At 41.9% G+C, this 27,896-nt stretch overlaps 1 protein-coding gene across 2 annotated transcripts in view; it reads left to right on the top strand.

Moving 5' to 3' along the window:
• LOC126236775 (alanine--tRNA ligase, cytoplasmic) overlaps nt 1-27,896 on the top strand; it is a 205,355-nt gene that overhangs the window by 54,848 nt on the left and 122,611 nt on the right. For both annotated transcript variants that reach the window (XM_049946353.1, XM_049946352.1), the window contains exon 7: nt 17,415-17,560. In XM_049946353.1, coding sequence (XP_049802310.1) covers nt 17,415-17,560 — 146 coding nt within the window. The remainder of the gene's footprint in view (nt 1-17,414; nt 17,561-27,896) is intronic.

Below are 27,896 nucleotides of genomic sequence, written 5' to 3'. Positions count from 1 at the left end.
TTTAGTATTTTCTCTGCCGTCGAACACTCATACCGCTGCGACGGGATATTTTTTATCTGAGGGAACGAGTGTAGCGCGGCGAAATTCAAAGCCCCGCTACATCGCCCCCTCGACTGTCACGCTAAAACATTTAGCGTGGCAGGCTAGCAAACAATAGAATAGATATACCTAAATGTCTATTATACATATTTTCCCAGGAAACGCCACGTGCATACTCAGAGGATTATCTTTGTCAATACTTGGTTTCTAAATCTATATACTACATACACTTGTTACAGTTTTGATCCTTTTTAGACAATTAATATATATATGTTTACATAGTGTGTGTTTGAGCAAGCTGCTCACCAGCGCAGTTAATGTTGTGAGCTTCCAGCGTTGGTTTCCCAATGCATCTCTGGCAGCACGTAGTCTTTGCGCATGCGCAGTAGCATCACTGAATTTCGCGTGCGGCAGTTTCAAAATCGCTGCGTTATGACAGTCTTGAACAGTATTCACTCTGAAATAGTGTTCATAACAAGTTGTTATTCCAGCATAATTGGCGTGTTAAGTCCGGTGACACCATAAGATTGAGCGTGTGCGTGATCTGAAGCAACGTCCATATCTTCTGTTACTACACAACACTCCAGGTCCTTGTGCATTTTCATGACTATTGTTCCCGGGGCATATATGGTCGATGTAGTTTTTAGCCTCCACATCGCCTACGACAGGTGCTGAGTTTATTGTCTCCAAAGCATCTGAAGGCCGGCCAGGAACAACGGCGTCGATGTTCGCAAAGGTAGGTGTGTTTCACCACATTGTTTACACTTGCCAACAAACGTTCATTTGCAGTGTGAAAATCCTCATTATCATCGAAGTAAATTGCAGTTTATATCGATTTACAAACAGTTACTTGGTTTATGCACCATAAGTTTCACAAACAGCACAAAATTCGTCGTTTATAACGTTCACAGTTTGCAACACTTTTTTGCAATATTTACATTTTAACAGTTCACTTTGTCCAAGCATGTTTACATCGTTAATTATGAAAGCTTACATTTCGTGGTCACATTTCAAAATATATTGACAATATGCAAAGTTGTAACACATATACAAATACATATAAATTTACAAGAATATACACGTGAAATATTTACACTAAAAATTTATACTAAGTCCCATTGGCTTTCTTTTATTGGGGTTTATGGTCATTTTGATTTTCTTTGTTAAGGTTTTGACGTGCCAAGGGATATAAGACTTAATGTTTAAAGCACGGGCTTTCCTTCATTTATTATTTCTTTCTTTCTTTTGATTCCATATCTTGGCTGGCTAGTGGTTAACCAGGCTTATAATGCCATCAATATTCAGTTTTCTTCATGTCTTTTTATTCATACCTGAAAGTTTACTGTCACACAATATATTCTTGCATTCCATAAACAAACAAAACCCAGCTGCTGGAGGTGGTAGGATAATGGAGAAAGGAAAAAAAAAAGGATAGGATGGAAGAAACTATTCACTACCTATAAACTATCAAATCCTACAGCTACTACATACAAAGAGAACATAATACATTATAACATTTGCGTCACCTTCAAGGGGTGTGTGAAAGGAGGTGCTTACCATTTACCAAATCATAGGTAAATGTAAGTGTCCGTACGTCAAGTCTGTGTAGTCTGTGTAGTGTAACATCATGACAGATCCTGTGTTTGTGTTCTGACTGTTCATATGACTAAGTGTATTATACGTTAACAAATCCTTGCATGAGTAAATCACATAGCTGCTCAGTACTTCCTCGATATCTCCACTTCTTGTGGATACCGTCTATACAAATGGAAAATGTATCTCAGAGATTGTCTCTCTCATAATGTGTATTATATGATAACATATCAAATTTCCTCTCAAGAGTTCAACCATGAACTTTCTTCTACTTTAGTGAAGGTTAAACATCATGTATGTAGTAGATATAAAAATCATAAATAAAGAACATAGTATTATAATTGACAGTAAAATGTCTCTTTTCTCAGTGTCCGTTGCTCGATGTCGGCTGCACGGGTGGTCACTGCTCCTTTGCACCTACCTTGCATAGCCTGAAAAGTCAAATGTCTTCAATGTAGATGTAATTTTGTCATCTTTTCGCGTAAGTGGAGGTGTTGTACGAATCGCAAAACGGCCTTAATAACTCTATCTTTTGCTTCCTCAGGGTTTTCTGTCTTGTGTAAAAAAAAAATTTTTTTCTATACAAATGTATTCACATGAGGGCTGTGTAAAAACTATATTTCAACTTAAGTTCCTTAAAATATCATTCTCCTGTCTGAATACAAACTATAAATGTTTTCTTCCACACAGTGGCTTAACAAAACTTAACAAAAGGTTACCAAGTTACACTTCTGCCATAAATTAAAGCTAATGTGTTTCCAAGCTACGTTCTTATCACACTTATCTCCACAGCTGTAATCATCATTATGTTCACTCTGCTTTTCTGGCATTCGTTCATTTTCAAGGGCGCAGAAAATAGATTCACATTTAGTGTCTTGTACTCACGTGTTTTAACTCATCACAAATGTTTTCTTTCAAATTGAAATTCTTATATAATCTTAAAGATGTAGACTGTTTACTCACTTCTCTATGTAGCACAATATTACCAAAACATTCTCACTCATTCCATACTCACATATTCATCATAATACATACACACACACACACACACACACACACACACACACACACACACCTGGAAATGGAAAAAAGAACACATTGACACCGGTGTGTCAGACCCACCATACTTGCTCCGGACACTGCGAGAGGGCTGTACAAGCAATGATCACACGCACGGCACAGCGGACACACCAGGAACCGCGGTGTTGGCCGTCGAATGGCGCTAGCTGCGCAGCATTTGTGCACCGCCGCCGTCAGTGTCAGCCAGTTTGCCGTGGCATACGGAGCTCCATCGCAGTCTTTAACACTGGTAGCATGCCGCGACAGCGTGGACGTGAACCGTATGTGCAGTTGACGGACTTTGAGCGAGGGCGTATAGTGGGCATGCGGGAGGCCGGGTGGACGTACCGCCGAATTGCTCAACACGTGGGGCGTGAGGTCTCCACAGTACATCGATGTTGTCGCCAGTGGTCGGCGGAAGGTGCACGTGCCCGTCGACCTGGGACCGGACCGCAGCGACGCACGGTTGCATGCCAAGACCGTAGGATCCTACGCAGTGCCGTAGGGGACCGCACCGCCACTTCCCAGCAAATTAGGGACACTGTTGCTCCTGGGGTATCGGCGAGGACCATTCGCAACCGTCTCCATGAAGCTGGGCTACGGTCCCGCACACCGTTAGGCCGTCTTCCGCTCACGCCCCAACATCGTGCAGCCCGCCTCCAGTGGTGTCGCGACAGGCGTGAATGGAGGGACGAATGGAGACGTGTCGTCTTCAGCGATGAGAGTCGCTTCTGCCTTGGTGCCAATGATGGTCGTATGCGTGTTTGGTGCCGTGCAGGTGAGCGCCACAATCAGGACTGCACACGACCGAGGCACACAGGGCCAACACCCGGCATCATGGTGTGGGGAGCGATCTCCTACACTGGCCGTACACCACTGGTGATCATCGAGGGGACACTGAATAGTGCACGGTACATCCAAACCGTCATGGAACCCATCGTTCTACCATTCCTAGACCGGCAAGGGAACTTGCTGTTCCAACAGGACAATGCACGTCCGCATGTATCCCGTGCCACCCAACGTGCTCTAGAAGGTGTAAGTCAACTACCCTGGCCAGCAAGATCTCCGGATCTGTCCCCCATTGAGCATGTTTGGGACTGGATGAAGCGTCGTCTCACGCGGTCTGCACGTCCGGCACGAACACTGGTCCAACTGAGGCGCCAGGTGGAAATGGCATGGCAAGCCATTCCACAGGACTACATCCAGCGTCTCTACGATCGTCTCCATGGGAGAATAGCAGCCTGCATTGCTGCGAAAGGTGGATATACACTGTACTAGTGCCGACATTGTGCATGCTCTGTTGCCTGTGTCTATGTGCCTGTGGTTCTGTCAGTGTGATCATGTGATGTATCTGACCCCAGGAATGTGTCAATAAAGTTTCCCCTTCCTGGGACAATGAATTCACGGTGTTCTTATTTCAATTTCCAGGAGTGTACATTAAACATATTCCTCATCAAACATTAATATATCACATACGTGGGGCCATTTGGCACTTCCATTCTCATAAAACTCCAATAATATTTTCCTCAAATAATCTCTTGTCTCCATCAACTACTTCACAGTAACTTACCTTCTTATATTAACCTAAATATTAAGTCATTCATACTGATCATTCATTCTTACGTCCTCATTCATTCTGCTACATACCTATGTCATTACTGATCTCAATAGCTATTATTTCCTGTCATTGGAGTGCCTTGAAATAACAAACTAATTGTTGATTTACCTTATAATTTACAATTAACAACAAACGTAACCTGTGTAGTTCTCATTCCTATATGAATATCTTTTCTCATTCAGTAAGTGTACTCACCTGGTTTTACATTCTCTTCATAATTATGTGTTCAAGTGTAACTGCAGTATATAATTTCCATAAATTAACGTTTGTGTTCTTAGGCTGTATAACTTAATGTTCGTGTATTCAATACAAATATTTACGATCTCGTTTTCACAGCAGCTTGCTCATGTTCAAATTAGTTGTCATTATATTATGTTGTTTTAGTACACAAAGGATTTCAAATGTTTGTGGGGTTGCAGCCCCCTCGGCTTGTGAGATAACGGGTATTCTAGGGAGTAACAACCTGGGTGAGGTATGCTTGCTATTCTGAAAGGACCTGAATATAATAGCTGCCATTTTCTGTTCAGTTGTTTTAATTTTTTTAGACTTGGGATGTGAACGCAACAGAACAAGGTCATCAACCTGATAGGTTTGTGTATTTGTAACATGTTTGTCATACTTCTCTTTCCTGATCTTGGCTTTATTGCAGAACGTAGTGTATGCCTGTCTTACTTTCTCTTCCAAAGGTGTATGTGTTGTGGATGCGGTTAGCTTTGGAATGGGCATAGCCCACTTGTTCTGTTCAGGTTTGTTTAATAATAATTCCTGTGGTGGGTATCCTGTTGAGGCATGAGGCAAATTGTTTACTACCTGCTCAAAGGGTGCTAAAAATTCGATCCACTTTGTGTGTTTGTGAGGTGAATGTATTCCCATAAATTGACCAAACTCTCTAAAAATCCTTTCTACGGGGTTCTCTTCCGGGTGAAATGCTGATGTAAGAATGTTTGATGTTGTGTGTGGCACCAAAAGATTTCCATTTTCTTCCCATAAAATAGGGTGCGTTATCCGTGATAATGCTGTGGGGCTTGCCAAACCTTGTAAAGTAACTGTTAGTCAAACGTCTAGCAATAGCAGATGCATTGACAGTGCGGATAGCATACAATTTTAAGTATTTTGAGAAGACATCAAGTACAGCAACAATGTATTTCACACCTCCACGAGCTATGGGATAAGGTCCGGCGATATCCAACGATACTAAGGTCGGGTTGGTATAATAGGATGTAATTCATTCAAAGATGATCGGTTGGAAAATTTTGCTTTTTGGCAGATGATACATTTACGAACAATTTGCAACACTCTCCGATGCAGATTGGGAAAATAACAGTACTGTACTCTTTTATCAGTGCATTTGGTGACTCCGTAGTGTCCCCAAGTTTTGTGTGTGAACAGAATAAAATCATCAACATGCGCGTCGGGTAGACAGACACACCAATGGTGCGAGTCTGGGGTACGCCTATGAAAAAGTACATTTTTGTGTATTGTGTAATATTTTTGTAAATGTGAAGAAGGATCTGTATGTAATTTCTTTTTGATATTTGACCACCTGGGGTCACTGTCCTGAAGTGAAACAAAGTTCTTGCACATATTGCGGTAGTATGGGGCGTATGTACCATCATACATAAGTAAGATGTTAAAGTCTGATGTTTGCTCGGAAAGTTCCGAAAAATCCTGTATGCTTTGGGGCAAACGGGACAGGGCATCGGCTACTACGTTTGATTTACCTTTAATGTAAATAATTTCGAAGCTGTATTCTTGCAGTGAAAGGCACCACCGGGTGAGCCGTGAATGAAGCAATTTGCATGATAGCAAGAAAGAAAGGGCTTGGTGGTCTGTGTATATGCGAGTATGTTTACCCCAAAGAAAGTAGCAAAACTTACGGAATGCCCAAATAATGGCAAGAGCCTCCCGCTCCGTCACCGAGTACGACCTCTCGCACTCAGTGAGTGCGTGGCTCGCAAAACTTATCGGTTTGATGACAAATTGTCTTGATTCGGATTGAATTTGAAATAGAAAAGCTCCAAGGCCGTATGATGACGAATCCGTGGCTAGGCAAAAATCTGACGTCATGTCAGGGTGGCAGAGGAGGGGTGCGTTCACCAATGCATCTTTAATAGCCTGAAAATCAGCTTGGCAAAACTCTGTCCATCTCCAAATTGCGTTCTTTTTCAGTAATGTTAGCAGGTGAGAGCTGTTCAGAAGCTGTTTTGAAACAAACTTCCGAAAGAAAGAAGATAAACCTAAGAATGCTTTCAACTGTTTCGGTTTTGTGGAGGAGGGAAATTACGAATAGCATCAATCTTCTTAGAATCGGGACGAATACCTTCCGGCGAGACAATATGGCCTAAAAACTTGATTTCACGCCTTCCTACTTTGGACTTCGAAAGATTTACTGTGGCTCCAGCTTGTGAAAATTTAAATAAAATTTGCTGTAACAGATCAATATGTTCCTCCCACGTATTTGTTGCCACGACGATGTCATTGACGTATGCCGTGACGCGTGACAACAAACACGGGCCGAGAACGGCATCAAGCGCCTCGATGAACACGCCCGCACTTACGCGCAAACCAAAAGGCAACACACAAAACTGATAACTGCGTCCTTCACAAAGGAAAGCAGTGTATCTACGACTGTCATTGTGAAGGGACACCTGCCAGTACGATTAGCGGAGGTCAATATTAGTTAGGTATTGTACATTATAAAATTTTAGCAACTGTTTATCCAAGTTGATGGGTCTTGTGTTAACGGGTATAATAATTTTGTTGATTTCACGTGCGTCTAGCACCAATCTAACATTTCCATCTTGCTTGCCTACTGCCAGGATAGGACTGCAATAAGGGGAATGTGATTTTTCTATAACACCCCAGGTCAACATACGCTCGATTTCACGTAAAACTGCAGGTTTCTTCGCCCATGGAATATTATAATGTGTCCTACAATAAGTCTTATGTGGCTTAACATCCATTTTGTAGCTATAACCTCTGATTACACCAGGCCTCTCACTGAAAACTTGTGTATAATCACATAATAATTTGTACAGTTCTTCTTGCTGTTGTTTCGTTAAATAGTCAGATTCGACACATTTCTGATACAATAAATCCTGCTCAGTCTCCTGATAGTCTGAATCTTCAGGTGTTAAATTACATGCACTAACTATGGTAGGATATACCAATTGAAATTGACTTACTTCGTAATGTTTTTGTCGTGGTTCAATCGTCTTGTTAAGTTCAATATTAATTAGTTGTTCTCCTACGGATAATTGACATATGCCAATAATTAAATCTATGATTGCTTTGTGTTCATTCAAAAAATCCATCCCTAGGATGCAGTGTACGATAAGCTTGTCTACAATCAGAAAATTACACTTGAACTGTGTATTGGAAAATGTGAAGTTAACAAGGGCTTGCATGCGTATGCTCTTAGATTTAGTACCTGTGGCACTAACCACTTGGCAATTCTGTACTGGTAATGTAGGTATGTTTATAATTTGTTTCAATTCATTATAGAATGCGATTGACATCACACTTGCAGCAGCACCAGTATCGAATAAAATTTGTACATCATAATCGCTAAACTTAACCCATGCCGTAGCTTGTATGAATTCTTTAACACAACTGTCTGATTTAATGTTTATCTCATCGGTTAATTCCTGTTCTGCTGTCATTTTGTCATCGTACCTGAGGAAACAAACCGTCTCAGCCGTTGCGCTCTTACAACACCTTACGACCGAAGCATGAGCGCTTAGCTCGGTCGTCGACTGTTTTCCGTCGTCTGCTGTGTTTGGCCGGGTTCATTGACCAGTTCCACTATGTTTACATTCTGGCCGGTTGGCGCCCATGCGTCAGCTGATGGCGCGCCGCAATTGTTATTGCTACTTCGTGGCGGGGAGTGCATAACTGTACTGGGGAACGGGGGCAGATTCCGTGGAGGGTTATGATTTGTCATGCGTGAATTTTGTGTGTTCCACATATTCTGTCGGTGATTGTTAGGATTGTTATTGTTTTGGTGGTAATTATGTCATGTTCCTATCAAAGTAGCCCGGGTTGAACCTGTTGTTCTCACGTCTCCTATTGCTGTTGTTGTTGTACTGTCTGTGAGTTTCATTTTGCATGTAGTTACCATTTTGATATGGGTGATAATTACTGTAGTTATCGTTATTCCACGAATTTCTGCGGTTGTTCCTACCGTCATACACGTTTCCATTTGAATATGTTTCGCGCGCAGGCATCGTATTGTATCGCGGCGCGGACGGATGGTTCCACCAACCACCGTCACTACCATTCCTTTGGGGTGGGTGCTGATTTTGTTTACTAATATGCGTAAAATTTGAATGGCGTGAATCGCCTCTGTAAACTACGTCCATTTGATCTAAGAAGTTTAAGAAAGTCTTAACGTCATTCTCCGGTACTCCTATTAATCTGTCTCGGTATGTAAAGGGTAAGTGGCTCTTTAAAGTGTCAATTATCGCTGGCAAGTCGGCTGGTTTGGTCCAGTACAGTGTCTTGTCTAGGTACCTCTCAAAGTATTGTCTTAATGTCTCTTTTTTAGGGTCATAGGTCTCGGGGTTGCACACTTCTCTCCTTAGACTCTGTTGCTCATTCTCGGACCAGAATTCGTCCAAGAAGGCTTGTTCGAACTGTTCAAACGTAAGGCACCGCCGTTTCATAGCGGCACCCTACTTAGCTGCTCGTCCTCTCATGAGATTGGTGACGTATCTGATTTTATCGACTTCTGACCAACTACGTGGAAAAACACCGTCAAATGATCTAATAAACACAATAGGGTGGACTTTGTGCTTGTCCTCACTGGAAAATGTCTGGAAATGCCCATGTCTTACAAACGTGTCATTGGCCATGCCGGTTGGCATAACTGTATTGACGTAGTTTGTGTCACTTGCTACTCTAGGTGTCGTATCGTAATATTGCTCGTTTGGTGGAAAAGAAGGCAGCACATTGTAATTTTGATTGGAAATAGGTGATTTCACAATAGGTGTTCTGTCTGTGTCATTAGCCATGGTTTTAGCTGTTTTGTCGTTTCCTAGCGATGCGTTTGCACCAATCGCCAAACACGGCACAACATTGTCTCGTAATTTTGTCACTTCATCTTCTGTGTGTTTTGTCTCGTCTTTAACATGTGTCTTTGCTCTTGAAAGTATGTCCTGTGTAATTGTTTCAAGTTTTTTGTCCAGATAGTCGTCACACAATTTACATTCATGTACAATTCTTTCGGCCATGTTAGTGTCGTTGTTTAGTGACGCGAGGTCCGCTCGATCTTCTAATTTTTCTATCTTTTCTTTGAGGTGGGTTTGTTCAAGAACTACCATTGTGAGCTGTTGGGTAATATTTCCCACTTCTTCAGTCAGCTTTTCTTGGGTGGAGCTAGCTGAAGTGTAGGCCTGAGCTAACTCTTCCACACGAGTGTTCACTTCCTGCTGCACATTAACTATTTGAGTTAACTGATTCTCACATCGGGTGATATTGTTTTTTGTTTCATGTATGAATGTAACCAAAGTTTCTTCCTGTTTAGTGACTCGGTCGGACAGTGTCTCAAATCGCTGGCTGAGCTGTTGAGTGGTGTTATTTAATTCTGTCATCTGTTTTGTCGTTCGTTCAAAATTTTTGGTCATAGTACGGTTTAATGCGTCAAATTTTTCGTCGCTTTTATCTAGCCTTTGTTTAAAGTCCTGACCAAGTGCGTCCAGTTTTGCGTCAATTTTCTGACTAACGTCTCGTTTCATGTCTGCAAATAACTCTAATAGTCGGTCCAGTTTGTCAGTTTCCTGTGTCTGATTTGTGTCACATTGCTGAATTTGTCCCATATTCGGTTCTGACATTGATGTTAACAATGGCGCTGACGGTCTAGTCTCGCGTCCATTACACATTTCGTCATTTAAAGTCGCCATCTGTGTATTATCACAAATGTTGCGAGTATGAGGCAAAATCATTGCATTGATCTGTGAACTCGTCCATGGAGGGAAACGTGGACTTTCTTGTTGGTTGAACAATAAATCTAGTTCACTTAACTCATCTGCCGAAACTATCTCTACCTTACCGCGTTCCATTGTAATAGGATGTATAATCGTAAGTCAAAAGGGGAAAAATATAAGTCTGATTAATAAAGATTTGACTCAAATTTAGGTTGAAATATTTTCTCGTCAATGTAAATGATTGCTCTATTGCAAACAATGGTTGAGAAAGATGCAGCAGGGGGACAAAATTTTTCGTAACAAATGACTGTTTGGCGGTCAAATTCACGATCTTCATATGCAGCTACAACAATACTACAATTACCACAAACTACAATAGAGATAGATAATTTTCGGAAAATCTAGAAGAAAACTACAGGATGTGTGGAAAGGGAAAGATGGATTCTGCAGTTGGCTATTGAATGCTCGAATGAAACATAATTGTGTGACTCACCATTAAATTTTCTGTCCTGCAGCGGCTGGTCAATCACTTCTGCGTAAATGGTATTCGTCAAAATATGGATTTTCTTAATACATCTCCATCGGATAATCAGCAAAAGGTCTCACAATAACAGTTTTGCATCAATACATGCCATGAAAAGAAAAGAGATTGAATTAGTTACAAAAATTCTTTACATTGTTGTTGTATAATCATTTGCTTAGGTACAATAAAGTTGGTGTTTTCGTTACCCTTTAAACTTCAGGATTTTTGGTTATTCTCTGTTGGGAAAAAATACAAATTAAAGTTTCAAATTTGCTCAAAAACGACACATCCGAAAATTGCGTCCTGTCACGGTCGCCAGTTATAGTGGTTAATAAAAAAAAAAAAAGAAGAAGAATATTAGAGAAGAAAAGAAAAAGTTTGAAAATGTGGGAAGAAATGGTGAATAAAAAAGGGGTTTTATAATCGTAAATGACCGTGAAAAAGGGAAAGAATGAAAAAGCAAATTGGACTTTGTATTACAGAAAAGCTATCGGACTTCGTTATTCGGAAAAGCTATTGTTGGGGTGGTCCTTGTGGCGTTTTTGAGCAAAAGTTAAACCAATTTCCACTACAAAAATTTTTGAAAAAAGAACAGAGAATAACAAAATGTAACTGACAGGGGTAAATGGCGTGGCTTTGAGTTCATTCTTTACCAGGTTAACATGTCTTCTTTCGAGCGGCGTCCAGGTCTTCAAAAATCTCCTTCAATTCTGCGTGAAAAGTCTGCTCCGAAATCTTGAAATCGTCCAGGAATCACTAATTTATACCAATTAAAATCATCTTGATACTGTATGCAATTTAATTTACTTTGCTACTTCCATCCTCCGAATTTCTTAACAACTTTCACAATGTCTACACATTAATAAGTTTTTTCGTCTTAATCAGATCACGTCTGCCTTAAGCTTCGGCTATCAAGAGGCAAACAAAAAACGGATAGAAAACAAAAAAAGTGTTACCATTTTAGTATTTTCTCTGCCGTCGAACACTCATACCGCTGCGACGGGATATTTTTTATCTGAGGGAACGAGTGTAGCGCGGCGAAATTCAAAGCCCCGCCACATATTGCATCATGAATTTGGAGATGAAGACATGTTGACTGTTTTTTATGTATAGGAAATAGGCTAAGGGATACAGCGCCTCCAAAATGAGTCATCCACACTTTAATCTTGACCTATAGTTTTAAACCACCATCCTAGTCAAATCTAAAAAAACATTTGCATGGTGTATTAATCAGAAGATCAGATTACTGGTCATTTTGTATATGACTACATACCATGAGCACTCAAATATTCAGTCTGTAGAGACATAGCCTTCCTGTTCCACAACTTCTCGCTGTCTTATATACACACTGAAGAGCCAAAGAAACTGGTACACCTGCCTAATATCATGTAAGGCCCCTGCTAGCATGCAGAAGTTCCCCCAGCCCTGGGGGCTTGCCGCTCTTTGGCTTTGCTACCATGGGGCCGCAACCTTTGCAGCATCTTTTTCCTTCCATGCTACATGTCTATTCTCTTGCAGTTCTTTTTCCCCATTCCTTGAGGAACATGTGTGGGCTGTTTTTGGAAATGTGTTCTGTGTTTTTGATACTCAATATAAGAATACTCTCCACTATTCCATTTTTCTTTCTTCATTCACTGCCTCCTATCCTTTCTCTGCTTTGGTGTTTGAGGTTCCTCTTTACTTCTTCCTCCCTGTGCTGTCCTGAAAGCCATGTCTGACATATTACAGGTGACTGGGTGACGCGTAATTCCCATACCCGGGTTGACATGTAGGGTTTGCATGTACCCCCTGGTACAAGCCAGGCCCAGCAGGGGGGGGGGGGGGGGGGTGATTGCCTGAGCTGCTACCTTCCCAAATTTCCGATTGGTCCCTCTGTTAGGTGTTCGGGAGGTGTGACCTGAAGTGTGAACAATAACATAATGCAGGTGCGACCCCTTTTGAAGGGGGCCCCCAGTTGGAAGGAGTGCGCCATCAGTGATGCTGGCAATCATCCAGCTGCACCAATGTTCCTCGTGGTTTCGTGTACTGAAAACAGTCAGTCCGTTGCTATGCTCAATCCATTTATTATTGACAAAGGTGCTGATGCAGTTGCTGGCCCTGTGAAATCCTGCTCTCGTTTACGCAATGGCATTTTGCTTTTGGAGACTACTTCTGATTCTCAATGACAACAACTGCTTGCAGTTTCGCTTCATGTCGAGGCCCATCGAATTCTAAATTCTTCCTGTGGTGGTATTTACACTAGGCTGCTTGATGGTCTGACTGAGGCAGAAATACAAACATACCTCTCTCATTAGGGAATCATTGCCACCCAACGGGTGATAAAAAAAGTAGGTGCCTCCTTAGTGGCCACACGCACTCTCTTTCTCACTTTTGATAGAGTGGTTCCATTAAAGATCTAAGCACCTTATGAAGTTATCAGGGCGAGACCATATATTCCAAACCTGATGCGCTGCTTCCAGTGTCATCAATACAGCACCACTCGAGAGTCCTGTTGACTTCTTGCCAAATGTGTAACTTGTGGTAGGGATGCTCACGAGGGTGACTGTCCACATCCTTCTACCTGCTGCATCAACTGCATGGCGACCATGCCGCCTCCTCCCACAATTGTCCCATGTATCTCAGTGAGCAGGCTGTCCAGGAGATCTGGGTGAAGGAAAAAGTGCCTTAACTGGTAGCTCGCAAGTTGTTGTCGAGTCGAAAACCCTGCGTTCCACCATCTGGCACCTACAGTACTGTTCTTGCTACATCTCGTTTCATGAAGAACATGGCCACACAGACATGTGACTTTGAATTTAGCACCTCATTTCTGAATCGCGCAGCGTTATGGTGGCCTCCCTGTCTCCTCCTCCACCAACTATGCAGCCGCCGAGGTGCACCCCTCGGTGTTTTACTTGTCATGACTCTCCTCCAATGGAACCTTCGCAGCCTATGATCCAACAAAGAGGATTTACAGCTGCTCTTATAATCGCACCACCTACTTGTTCTCTGCCTTCAGGAAACAAAATTATGTCCTCACAACCACTTTGAGCTCTCGCATTTCTTCCCGGTCTGTTTTTACCTTCACCCTGAGGTTGGCATTCCAGCTCATGGGAGTTTCATGCCCGCTCATACGTGATGACGTTCATATTCAACCCATCTCCCTGACTACCTGCCTTCAAGCTTTTCCATCCTCACTTGACCTTTTCCCTCTGTACTGTTTACATCCCTCCATGACCAGGGTAGACTTCCCCCAGTTTATTGGGGAGGTACCTCACACCTTTCTGCTGCTTGGTGAATTTAATGCACACCATCCTCTTTGGGGTTCTCCCAGAACCTGTCAAAGAGGTGCCCTTTTGGTTGACCTTCTTAATCAACTCACCCACATTCCTTTCAGACTCCACGCACACTTATTCCCATTTGGACCTATCCTCCAGCACTGCCCAGATTGCCCATCATCTCAAGTGGTCTGTTCTCTCTGACAATTGGTGCTGGTGACTGCGCAGTTGAGTACCCTACAAACCAAACAGCATCTCTCTGACACATATTCGAGCGACCCTTTCCCGTGTGCTATCCGTTTGCCGACTCATACCTCATCTACGTGCACACCCAAATGGCAGCTTACTAAGGCTGACTGGAGGCTTTACCCCTCTCTGGCGACATTCGACAGACAACATTTCCCCAATTGTGATGACCAGGTGAAATATCTTACAAATGTTATCCTTACCGCTGCAGAATGTTCCATTCCTCGTACTTTTCTTTACCATGCCATGATCCGGTCCCTTGGTGGACTGAGGTGTGTCGCGACACAGTTTGCACACAGAGACGTAGTCTCCACATTTTTAACCATCATCCAATGATAGCAAACAGCATGTATTATAAATAGGGACAGGAAAAAATCGGTGTTGTTATTATGGCCAAAATCGGTGTTATGTTTTTGCACTTTTCGGTGTTATTTGTCTGTGTTATTTTCTGGCAAGCTTTTTCTATTGTCAGTTATCTATTTTTGTCATATTTAACCATTTTTCAATGCTTTGTTGAAAATGGAACTATTCCTAGGGTAGGGTGGGCCATACATGAGACAAGTGTAGAGAAAAATTACTTTAACAAAAATTTTTGATACAAATAATTATTTAAAAACAAACACCAATGGTAAAAATAAAAATTACAGTATGATGCAGATATTTTATTTATGACATGTTTCCCACTTCTTCATATCGTTCTTGAGCCTTGGAGACCACAGAAGCCGGTCTCCACGGCTCAAGAATGATCTGAAGATCCGCTAGGAGCGTGAAACATGTCATCAATAAAGTATTTGCAACAGAGACTATTATTTAAATTTTTAACATTTGTGTACTGTTGCTGCGCTTGGTCACGATAGTGTGGAGTGATACATGTATTTTAAATACTGGGAAAAAATTATTTATCAATGATGTATCCAACAAATTAAAAAAAATATACAGAACTTCCCTTTTTTCAGGTCCCCAATCAATTTTTGACACTCGATAATTTTTCTCATTGACTTAAATATTTATGTTAAATGGTTGAAATTTCTTATGGAATAGCAATAATGAAACTTAGAAGAAAATATTTTAATGTAAAGAAAAATCTCTGCCTTGGCAACGCTGTTCTTAATAAATAAAATGTCTTGGCTGCATCCCCAAGAGATTTTTCTGTATGAATATCACCAAGGAAGCTTGAATGTTATTTTTTAAGTATTCCTAAGTAACAAAATACTTATAAACATTTACAAAAGGTATTTAACTTGGGTTAAAAATAAGACAAAATTAAATTTTTTTAATGTTCACTCAAATGTTGCTTGGAAACAAAATTTATAGTATATTTCAGTACATGTTTTGAGTTTTAAATTCCATTTTCCATCAGTAACACAGTCGTGAATAGAAAAAATAGTTTCTTTTAATGTGGTATCTTTTTTTTTACACACATAGGTATACAACTGGTAGTAAGACTCATTTGTGTACTGCATTTTCAGCTGTTTTTATCAAGATCTGGACAAAGGGGGTGAAAACAGGCAAAACATCTGATATGCTTACCTTACTAGTAACAGTGAAGTGTAAACCCGAAATATCCGAACGCGGGAACTGCAATAGCTTCGAAACGATTGAAAAATGTGCCACAAACAAAACACGAGACAAGTGAAGTGTACCCCCACTCTAACTCGGACAGCTATGCGCATCCGTGAATCTGGAAGCTTGGCAGTGTCAGAAAAATTTTTCCGAGTAGATGCTGGCTGCTTTCTCTCACTGTTATACTCCAAACAGCCACACCCCAAGTAGCCAGAAGCAGGAGTAGGCACTGCTTATACGCGATTTCAGCTCTGCATGCTTGGCAAGGTGTCTGGTAACTGCTTAAACGAATCTTATTTCAACGAAATTTGAAAACAATCACATCGATATTAATTAAAATTTTCGTAAGTTAATACATGCAGAAAATGTTAACCAGAACATAGAAACAAGACAAAACTTAACATAAAAGACTGATCTTCCCCTCAAAGTAGTAACTACAACTAACTAAATAACTTTTAATAGTATACATTGAAGTGACAAGAACATGGGATAGTAATAGCTTATACACAAATGGCGGTAGAAAGGCATACACAAGGTATAAAAGATCAGTGCGTTGGTAGATCTACCATTTGTACTAGAGTGTTACATATGAAAAGTTTCCAATGTGATTATGGCTGCATGACAGGAATTAACAGACTTTGAACATGGAATAGTAGCTGGAGCTAGTTGCATGGGCATTCCATTTTGGTAGTCATTAAGAAATGTAATATTTTGAGATCCATAACGTCAACAGGGTGCCAAGAATGCCAAATTTCAGACATTACCTCTCACCATGGGCAAGATAGTGACTGGAGGCCTTCACTTATTGATCGAAAGAGCAAATGATTTGGCCACCCAGATCTCCTGACATGAATCGCATCAAACATTTATGGGACGTAATTGTGTGTTCATTTCTGGTACATCATCCTACACCGACAATGTTTATGAAATTATGGATAGCTAGAGAGGCAAGATGGCTTAATACTTCTGCAGAGGACTTCTAATGTCTTGTTGAGTCCATGCCACATCGAGTTGCTGTACTACGCCGGACAAAGGGAGGTCCAACACAATGTTAGGAGATGTCCCATGACTTTTGTCACCTCAGTGCACTCTTAAAGAGCATTTATCCTGTATGTAAAATTGATTGCTACTTCTCCTCTTGTATATTTTGTTGTTGTTGGATGGTTTTGAATGTCCGTTTAAAAACTGCTTCTAATCGCGGCAACTACACTGATGGGGGGGGGGGCATATCATTACGGCTTTTGGGGCACTTCTCTTTTAGACTGTCTATATTAATGTTTGTGGGCAATTTTCCATTATACCATGCATGAGGATCAACTGTCTCTCCTTCTTTTGGAAACTGTTTCTCCACTTTTAAAGGTTGTAATCCAAATTTAATCTTCTCTAATTCCTTCATGGTTTTATCTTTGTTTGTTGACTTAGATAAAAGAACGAAACAGTACCTTGGACAACTTGTAACTTGGACATTCTCAGTTCCTGGATGGAGTGATTTAACCATATTCTTTATAAGCTACGGGTCTGTTATCATTTCATTTTATAGTACTTAATCTATACAATAAAGAGTACGTATTGGTAATTCTGAATTCTGTTTTCAGGGCACAGGAGCACGCCCTTATTCTGGCAAGGTTGGTACAGACGACATAGACGGTATTGATATGGCTTACCGAGTACTGGCTGATCATGCACGCACCCTGACAATAGCATTAGCCGATGGGGGTCACCCAGACAATACAGGCAGAGGGTATGTACTGGAGTTGGTGTTGTGTAATTCAAGTAATCAAAATATAATAAAAAACTGTTGAAATTTAATATTGTTAAGAAATTGAGACTGGAAATCTAGTTGATTGCTATTGAGTCACTTGAAGTATTTATTTAAGCCTAAGCATAAATTAGTTGGTTCTGTATATAGTATCCATTAAAGCTGCTCAGTGTGCAGAAAGTTTTCCACATTAAAATAATATCAGATGTTCAGATTAGTACAGAAGATAGGGATATGGTTTGACAAAAAATGAGCACTTTTCAGTTTTTGTTAGTGGAATGCAGTCATGGTGGAAGGGTAAAGGAATACTAATAGAAATGAATAGCACTTGCATAGCATGCTCCAGTCATGATTCTTTCAAGTGCTTTTTGAGCAGCCTCAGTTTTCCTTTTATATACTTCTGTCCATTTAAATTGCCTTGTAATCATTCTATTGGAAATGATTACTTTGCCACTCTTGTGTCCTTTAATTCAGAATTCTTGCTCAGCATTGGTTTGGAAAAAATGAATTAATTCATATACATCTCAAGTGGAGAGTGGTGGACAATAGTGAAAAATAAAGATTTAATTTCCTTTAATGAATTGTTATGGTTGTTATGATGTAAATAGTAGAAAGGCCTAAAAATTTCACTCTTTTGAGTTTATCTGCTTAAAATCTAGCAACATTTCATATAGCCAGCAATACTTTCAGTGATAACAAAAAGAGGTCATGGCATTATTTTCTGTGCTGTATAAACCATTCCACTTCCTCTACTAAAATATGGCAATCAATAAGGGGGATTTATGGAAGAAAATAAATACGTCCACTCACTATTATGTTGAATAATGCCATCCTATCTCAGAACGTGGCAGAGAATTTCTTCCAGATCATCAGCTCAGGCAGTCAAAGCCCCCACATCCAGTCTGTCACAAAACTGTAGAGAGGAAGAGACTGTTTATGATGGATAACACAAAGGGGTACAACCATCCATTCACAGTGTGGAACCTGGAATCAGATGTCAGAGGCTTACAGTGTCTCACCTCAGGCAAATAAGATTCAGTATACTACATAATCTCAACTTACAATCATGCTGCTTTCAGTATAACCAGGACTGGTACCCGCTACTTCGATTTATTGAAGAATGCTATTATAATAACCCATCTGAAGTGGAGAAGGATAATATGCTTACCAATAAGTTTCTAGCTTTGCCTAAGTATCTTGTGTGGGGGAAAGAGTCATTAAGGAATCATCAAGTATCTTCTTGTCTGGGTTCTGGAGTCTAGAAAACTGCTTAGCTGGTTTCTGTTTGGGTTTGGGAGATACCACTCATCAATGAATAATGGCACTCTAATGAAGGCAGCAGAATAGGAAACCTTCCTCCAGTCAGTTTTAGGGAGTCTTCTCCAGTATTAAGAAAGGCGATAATAGGACATGGAGGTACAATATTGTCAAATCATTTTAGACCAGAGACTGTGAAGTTGCTTTCCCTTTCACTTACTATTTTTCCTTATTGAGTCGGATGTGTACTTATTAGGTCACTTCCTTCAAGAGAACAATGCACCCGAAGGAAGTGTGCTCTTTCATTTTGCCATCACCATCATCAGTATTATATTCACAGTAAAGAGCGCAATTGAATTTTCCTTATTTGTGGATGAGTTTTACATTTTCTGTTCCTCTTCCATTCTCAGCTAGACAGCACATCAGTTTCAGCTGATGAATTACAAGCTGGAGGAATGGTAGAAAAAATGGGGTTTAAGTTTTCTTTACAAAAAAATCTTTGTTTGATTGTTATGACTTACATTGAGTTCCACAAGAACGGTACCAATTGACATTTTAATGTAATAGTTGCTTCATGGTCATACATTGACTCGACCGTCGGAGCTCAAGGAGTTTAAAGTCAGAAGGCAGAAAGAACTTAACATCCTTAAAGTCCTTAGCCCATGAACCTGTGGAGCTGAATCTTATACAAGGCATTTGTGCGATTTAAGTATGGTTAATCTGTATATGCCATATACTCACCACTCTCGTGGGTTTGTGCTTGGCTGTCATAGTGCTCCAGCCTTTGCAGCACCTTTTCCCTTCCATGCTTTATGTCTGTCCTTTGCTGTTCTTTTTCCCCTCCCTTGGGGAACTTGCCTGGGCTATTTTTGGAAATGTATTATGCATTTTCGGTAATCAGTATCAGAATACTCTCCACTGTTTTTCGTTCCTCTTTTTCAACTTCTTCTATCCTTCCTCCACTTTGGTGTTTTGAGCTTTCTCTTTTTCTTCTTCCTCTGTGCGCTCCTGAATGAAAGCCAGCCCACGCATCTGATGCATAACAGGTGACTGGCTAACACATAATTCCCAACCCCGGGTTGACACTTAGGGTTCGCACATACTCCCTGGTACAGGCCAGGCCCAGGGAGGGGTGATTGGCTGAGCTGCTACCTTCCCAGATTACCAATTGGTCCCTCTGTCATGTGTATGGGAGGTGTGACCTGAGGTGTGAACAATCACGTAGGGTGGGTGCGCCCCCTTGTGAAGGGGGATCCCAGTTGAAAGGAGTGTGCCATCAGAGACGCTGCCAATCGTGGGGGATTTTCTCCCAAATAGCCAATCATCTTCACAGTCAGTGGCTACGAAATGTAAACGGAATGAGGCTAATGATTCAAAGACCCTCCCAGCTGCACCATGGTTCCTTGTAGTTTCACGTATGGAAGACAGTCAGTCCATTGCTATGGTAAATCCATTTATTATTCATAAAGGTGTTGATGCAATTGCTGGTCCTGTGAAATCCTGCTCTTGTTTACACATGGCACTTTGCTTTTGAAGACTAGTTCTGATTCTCAAGCACAACTGTTTGGAGCTTTGCTCCTCCATGGCTGTTATGTTAGTGTCCAGGCCCATCGAACGCTGAATTCTTCACATGGTGATACACTGGCCTGCTTGATGGTCTGACCGAGGCCGAAGTCCAAATGTACCTCTCAGCCTTTGCCGTCTATTGGGTGATGAAAAAGGTAGATGCCTCCTTAGTGCCCACTTTTGATAGAGTGGTTCTTCTGTCAAAGATCAAAGCAGCTTATGAAGCTATTAAGGTCAAACAGTATATTCCAAACCCAATGTGTTGCTACCCGTGTCATCGTTATAACCACATTCGAGAGTCCTGTCGACACCCAAACAAATGTGTAACCTGTGGTAGTGATGCACACAAGGGCGATTGTCTGCCTCCTTCTCCCCACTGCATCAACTGCAATGGCAACCATGCTGCCTCCTCCCATGATTGTCCCGTATATCTTACTGAGTGGGCTGTCCAGGAGATGCGGGTGAGGGGAAAAAGTGCCTTACCTGATAGCTTGCAAGTTGTTGGCTAGTTGGAAACCCTGTGTTCTGCCATTTGGCACCTACAGTACCGTTCTTGCTACGCCTTGCGCCATGAAGGACATTCCCACACAGATATGTGACCTCAAATTTAGCGTCCCAGTTGAAAAAATCATCCAGTGTCACGGTAGCATCCCCGTCTCCTCCTCCCGCTGTGCAACATGCCGCCAAACTTTGGCCTCATGGGGCTGTCACCAGCTACACAACTGGCAGGCCAGAAACAGAAAGGACAGAAGGAATACTCCTGTGAAAACTTCTTACAGCCATCCGACATCTGACTCTTCCTCTGAAAACCAGAAAGGCTCGAAGAAGTCAAACAAAGGCAAATGGTCTTCTCCTTCACTGACTCAAAGATCCTCTTCAATGGTGTCATCTCATGATACCCTCGCCCGACTGAACTCCATGTCTCTGGTGCGCACCATCAACCGTTTTTCTGCGCCGGACTCTGCAGGCTGACAAAATGAAAATGCTGACACTTCTGTAGGCCTCATAGAGTAGGATCCTCCTGCCTCTGTGTCCTATAGCAGTGAGTCTTCGAAGGCTGGCACTTGGCAGCCAGTGAGGTGACACCCCTCACTTTTTCCTTGTTGGAACGCTCCATGAATGGAACGTTCATGGTCTTCAGTCCAACAAAGAGGATTTATGGCTGCTCTGAGAATCGCAGCATCCACTTGTTCTCTGGCTTCAGGAAACAAAATTGCGTCCTCACATTCGGTTTGAGCTCTCACATTTCTTCCCAGTCCATTTTGACCTTCCACCCCGTGGACGGCATTCCATGTCATGGGAGAGTCGTGCTGCTCGTAAGAGATGACAATCATAGTAAACCCATCTCCCTGATTACATGCCCTAAAGCTATTGCACTTTGCCTTTTCCTTCCTCACTAGACCTTTCCCTTTTGTACCGTCTATATCCCTCTGTCATTCTTTGTCATCGGGGCATATTTCCTTGAGCTTATTGGGGAGGTACCTCACCCCTTCCTGCTGCTCGGTGCGTTCTCCCAGAACCTATCAGAGAATTGCACTCATGGGTGACCTACTCGATCAACTTAACCTCCTCTGCCTTAACACAGGAGCTGCCATGTCCCTTTCAGATTCCACACACACCTATTCCCATTTGGATCTATCCTCCTGCACTGCGCAGCTTGCCGAACATCTTGATTGGTCTGTTCTCTCTGACACTTACTTGAGCAACCATTTCCCATGTGCCATCCATTCGCTGACTACCCCACCTACATGCACGCCCAAATGGCAGCTTACTAAGGTCGAATGGAGGCTTTACTCCTCCCTGGCAACCTCCGAGGAACAACACTTTCCCAGTTGTGATGACCTGGTGGAATATTGTGCAAATGTTGTCCTTACTGCCGCAGAACATTCTATTCCTTGAACTTACTCTTTACCATGACGTGTCCTAGGCCTTTGGTGGACTGAGGTGTGCCACGGACACAATTTGCGAGCGGAGATGTGCCCTTCATGTTTCTAACCGTAATCTTATGATGGCAAACTGTATTTCATTCACTAGTTCTTTTAACATTTACACGTCCTCTTCCATTGTGTGGGCCAACCTCCAGTGGCTCTCTGGGACCAAGATCCTTTCCACAATTTCCAGCCTGACTAGCAGACGATGTCATCGTGAACCCTATGCTATCTCCAACATTATGGGCCGCCATTTTATGGAGATTTCCTGCTCCTCCCACTGTCGCCCTGCCTTCGGCTATCAGAAATGAGCAGAAGAGGCTCAAGCGATACCATTCTCTTCTCAGAATCCTGAATGCTACTATGCCACCTTTACTATGAGTGAGCTAGATTGTACTCTCACTTCATCCCAATCCTCCGCCCACGGTCAGACAATGTTCACATGTAGATGTTACAGCACCTTTCTCTTGCAAGCAAGCACTTGGTGCTTCATACATACAACCACATCTGGGCAGAGGGCACGTATCACAGATGCTGGCATGAAGCCACTGTCATAACCCTACTGAAGCCCAGTAAGGACAAAAACCTTCTTTCTAACTACTGCCCCGTTTCTCTCACTATCTGTGTTTCCAAGGTGATACATGTGATACATGCCCAGGTGGTATGGTGGCTCGACTCTTGCAATTTACTAACCACTGCAAAGTGTAGATTCCGAGTGTGCCATTCTGCAGTTAACCATCTCGTCACTTTATCCATCCATGTCATGAATGGGTTTCTGCAGAAATCCCAGACTGTAGCCGCGTTTTTCGATTTGGAGAAAACCTACGGCACTGGCTGGATGACTGTCCGTCCTCTCTAGAAGTGGGGCTTCCATGGCCGCTTGCCCCGTTTTCTTGAGGAATTTTTAGAAGACTGCATTTTCAATATATGTGTGGGTTCTGCCTTGTTGGACACCTCTATCGAGGAAAATGGTGTGCCTCAAGCTTCCATCCTGAGAGTCCTGTTTGCTATCACCATTAACTCTATAATAGCCTGTCTCCAGCCAGGCATCTCCGACTCCCTTTTCGTTGACGATGTTACCGTCTATCGCAGTTCTGTATGGAGCTGTCCCATTCAGCGGTGTCTTCAGCGATGTCGCAATCGTCTTTACTTGTGTAGCATAGAAAATGGCTTTCATTTTTCCACTGACAAAACTGTTTGTATGAATTTCTGGCTGTGCTATTGGTTTCGTCCACCATCTTTACATCTTGGGCCTGATGCTCTTCTGTTTGTTGAAACTATGATATTTCCGGGGCTCATACTCAATAGGAAACTTTAGAGGTCCTCCCATGTGTCTCCATGTTCTATTTGTCCGCAATGGTACTTTCTGGGGAGCAGATCGAACCAACCTCCTCCATTTGCACCAGTCCCTTGTCCATTCGAAACTAGACTATGGGTGTTTTGTTTATGCATCTGCATGTCTGTCCCTTATGCTGTCTCAATACTATCCACCATCATGGCATCCATTTGGCCATTGGCACCTTTTACACTAGCCTGGTTGAGAGTCTGTATGCAGAAGGTGTTGAACTACCGCTGTCCTATCACCGTGGCTTTCTTCTCAGCAGATACGCATGTTGTTTGTCTGCCATGTGTGGCCACCCATCCTGTGCTGCGTCCTTCAATGACTCCTTTGATCGCCAGGATGGGGCACGTACCTCTTCTCTGTTACCTCATTGAGTTCGCTTTCAGCTCTTACTCCGGCAGCTTAACTTCATGCCACCTGCACCTTTCATGATTGGTTTGAACTCTTCACCACCTTGGCTTTGTGTGGTGGCCTGTGTTCACCTTGGCCTTCATTCACTTCCTAAGGACACTACTCCAGCCTTGCTCTGTCGCCTTCACTTTCACGATCTTCGCACGAAACTTCATGATAGTACCTTAGTGTACACTGATGGCTGTTGGATCGACCGTGGTGTCTGGTATGCCTTTGTCATTGGCACTGACATTCTTTGATATCAGCTTTTGTAATACTGATCAGTATTTACAGCAGAGCTCTTTGCCCTGTATCAGAGCATGCAGTACATCTGGTGACACAGACTTTCAGTGGCATCATCTGCTCAGACTTTGTGTACCCTTCAAACCCTCTGTATGCTCTACACCATCCATCCTGTAGTACAGTGGGTTCTGGAAAGCTGCAATTGCTCACTCTTGGTGAAGCCGCTGTGGTGTTTATGTGGGTTCCTAGTCACGTTGATCTGACAGGAAATAAGGCCGCTGATGCTGCTGCCAAAGCTGCAGTCCTCGTACCTTAGCTTGCTAGTTCTTGCGGTCCCTCTGATGATCTCTGTATTGCTGTCTGTCAGCAATTGGTGTCACTTAAAGAAAAAAGACAGGTCGGGATCAAATCAGAATAGGAAAAGAAGAATTCTGCTTCTAGGTAGCAGTCATGGAAGGGGTGTAAGCCAGCAGCTTCAGGGGAAATTGGGTGCAAGATATCAGGTCGCAAGTTTTGTGAAACCAAGTGCTAGCCTTAGCCAGGTGACAGAAAACTTAGGTCAGCTATGCAGGGACTTTGAGAAGGAAGATCAGGTCATTATAGTTGGGGGAGCAGGAAACTGCCTGGCTCTGACTCCAAGATATAGTATTAGGAAGTGACCTGTCTAAAATAGGAGCAGAAACTGGGCACACAAGTGTGCGATTTGTGGAGGTCTTTCAGCAGTGAGCTGAACAGACACCGGCATAATCTCACATAAGTGTTGTTTCAGTTGATGCTATTGGCAGATGGTGATACACTACACATGGCATGCACCTAAATAGGAAGGGGAAAGAAAAGTTAGCTTCCAGGATTGCACAGGTTCTGGAAATCAGGGTATTTCAAACACGTCAGAGAAATCAGGGAAATTTGAAAAAAACACTGGAAAAATCTCGTTTTTTGTCTCAGTAGATGAAATGGTTTGTTTACTGAGGTGTTGTGCATTGTCACTGGCTGGGTGCATCTGAGTACCGCTTCCCTACTCTCCTCATTACTACCATTTCTCCCCGTCCTACTATTCCCCTCAGCTTGCAGTTAGTGCTGCCACCACTTCTTGTCACTAGCCTAGCAGCTGCCAATGAGAGGCAGCGAGGCATGAGGAGTAGTTTGTCTGGATCTGATTCTCAGAGACTGTAGATGCAGCAGCCAGAGACAGCGGTCATGTGTGCAGGAGTTGTGTGTGTGTGTGTGTGTGTGTGTGTGTGTGTGTGTGTGTGTGTGTGTGTGTGGGCGCGCGCGTGCTCTCATTTTCCGACAAAAGTAATGGCTGAAAAATTAGTTGTGAGAGTGTGATTGTCTTTTGTATGTGGCTGCCTGCAGCTCAGTGATCACCCTCTTTATGGTGAGTTGCTACTTATTTTCGTTATTATTGATTCTCAGTGTGTTTCAGTAACTTACCTGTTGCATGGATTGATCGCCATGGTCTCATTTCATCAATATTCTGTCTGTGGCTTGTGAACAGCTGGCCATATGATTGGATTTCCTTGACTGGACAAAACCACAGGCTGTTTCTGTGGGTATCTATAATGGATTAAGCCTGCCAATCTGAATCCATTTGGTTCCCACTAACGTGTAGGCCCGGCCTCTCGAATCTAGTCTCACCAATCTGTCCACAGGCCAGGTCTGTTTGTGTGTGGCATAATGCCACAGCAGGCCAGAGGCCATGGGCAGTGGCTTCCAGGAATTGCAACTATCTCACCTCAAGAACATTGTACATTGTGGCGTTTTATAGACATTTTGTTTGTTCTAGTACATTTTGACACTTCAAAAGTACGTTAGAAATTATGGACAATAAGAATAAGAAAATTGTCAGTTGATGGTGGTTTGTACGCTATGTACTAATGTATTTCTTGAAAGAAAAATCACACAATACCTTTAGAATAATAGATGTAACACAGTGAGTAATAACCAACAGTAACAAATATAGTAGAACCAACATTTTATTGGTGATCACCTACAGTGTTGGTTTACACAATTCTTCCCCGCCTTAACCACTTCTTTCAAGATGCCTACTTTTTTCTGAAGTTAGTAGGTGAAGGCATTTTAAATCTGTTGTGACTCCAAGGAAACACGTATTTTTGTCAGCAAATGTGGTTGGTTTTTTTTTTTTGTTTTTTTGTTTTTTTTTTTTTTTTTTGGATAAAATATCATCAGTGGTCTTAATGAAAAATACATACCATTTGGCTTGCTTTCTCCATCTAAAAACAGTTCATTACAGAAGATGATGATGTTAGTACTTAAGATTTTTGCTCACATAAGGAAACATCATCTGCTTGCAAGCTATTTTTTGGGTATTTCCTTGTTTGCACTATTGTTTCTTGTACTGTAGCTGCAGAGACAGATTGTCAACTTACGTCTTAACTTACCCTTGACATCTCAAAATTTGTCAGGGAAAAATGTTAAAACTTGTCTGGAAATCAGGAAAATATCAGGGAATTTCACTTGGGGAAACTTGTGGCAACCCTGGCTTCTCTACTAGCAGATATTGTAAGTGGGTTCACAGTCACACAAGGGATGATCCCTGTGGTTAATGGCATCAGGCAGGCAGGTTTATTTAAGTTCAAGCCAAAGTCCAGACAGACAACAATCAAGAAAAGTAGAATAAAAGAAGCTTCGTGTACACTAAATAGGGATAAAGCTAAGGGTAGTATCAATTTACTTCGTCAAAATATCAGGGTAATACAAAATAAAGTAGATGAGCTGTTAGTGTGTTTAGATGATCTCAGAAATAAAAATAAGAATGAGATTGATATATTTTGTCTGTCTGAACACTATGTAACTGTGGGGATGGAAAGTGTCGGTATAAATTATTATAATGTAGCTCCTTATACCTGCTGATCCATCATGGACAAAGGAGGAGTTGCCATGTACACAAAACAAGTGTATAAGTGCAGAACTATAGAAGTAAGCAAATTTTGTGTCGGTCAGCACTTTGAGGTTTGTGCATGTGAACTACAGCTAGATAATGTAGTGTTGATACCAGCAACAATGTATAGGTCCCAATTAGGAGATTGGGAACTATTCACACCATGTTATGGTGTCTGTCAGACAAAAAGAAGAAGTTATTAATCTGTCACGCTCTCCCAGTGATAAATGGATTATCAGACCATGATGCACAATTGATTAACTTACAAAACCTAACAGGGTGTACCATTTAGAGACCATTAAGTAAACGTGTAATGCTGGTCAACCTGGTATCTATAGAGCACCTCAGAGAAAGTTTAAGAAATGTTAATTGGGGCGATGTATACAATGAACCAAATGCTAATGATAAATGCAACCTATTTCTTGATAAATTTATATCCCTTTTTGAACATAGTTGCCCCAAAGAAATTACTATGTGTAAGTACAAACAGTTTTCAAAGAAACCTTGGATTATTATAGGTATTTAAGTGTCTTCAGGAATAAAAAGAAAACTGTATGAGACAGCAAGAATTAGTAAAGACCCAAAAGTAATTTTACACTATAAAAGTTACTGTAACATACTGAGACAAGTTGTCAGAAAATCAAAAAATATGTATATTAGAGATGAAATTAACAACTAGGGCAATAAAAT

This window comes from Schistocerca nitens, chromosome 2 (genome assembly GCF_023898315.1).
Source record: "Schistocerca nitens isolate TAMUIC-IGC-003100 chromosome 2, iqSchNite1.1, whole genome shotgun sequence".
In the NCBI taxonomy this organism is placed as follows: Eukaryota; Metazoa; Arthropoda; class Insecta; order Orthoptera; family Acrididae; genus Schistocerca; species Schistocerca nitens.
This window is presented reverse-complemented; position numbering and strand designations above follow the sequence as displayed.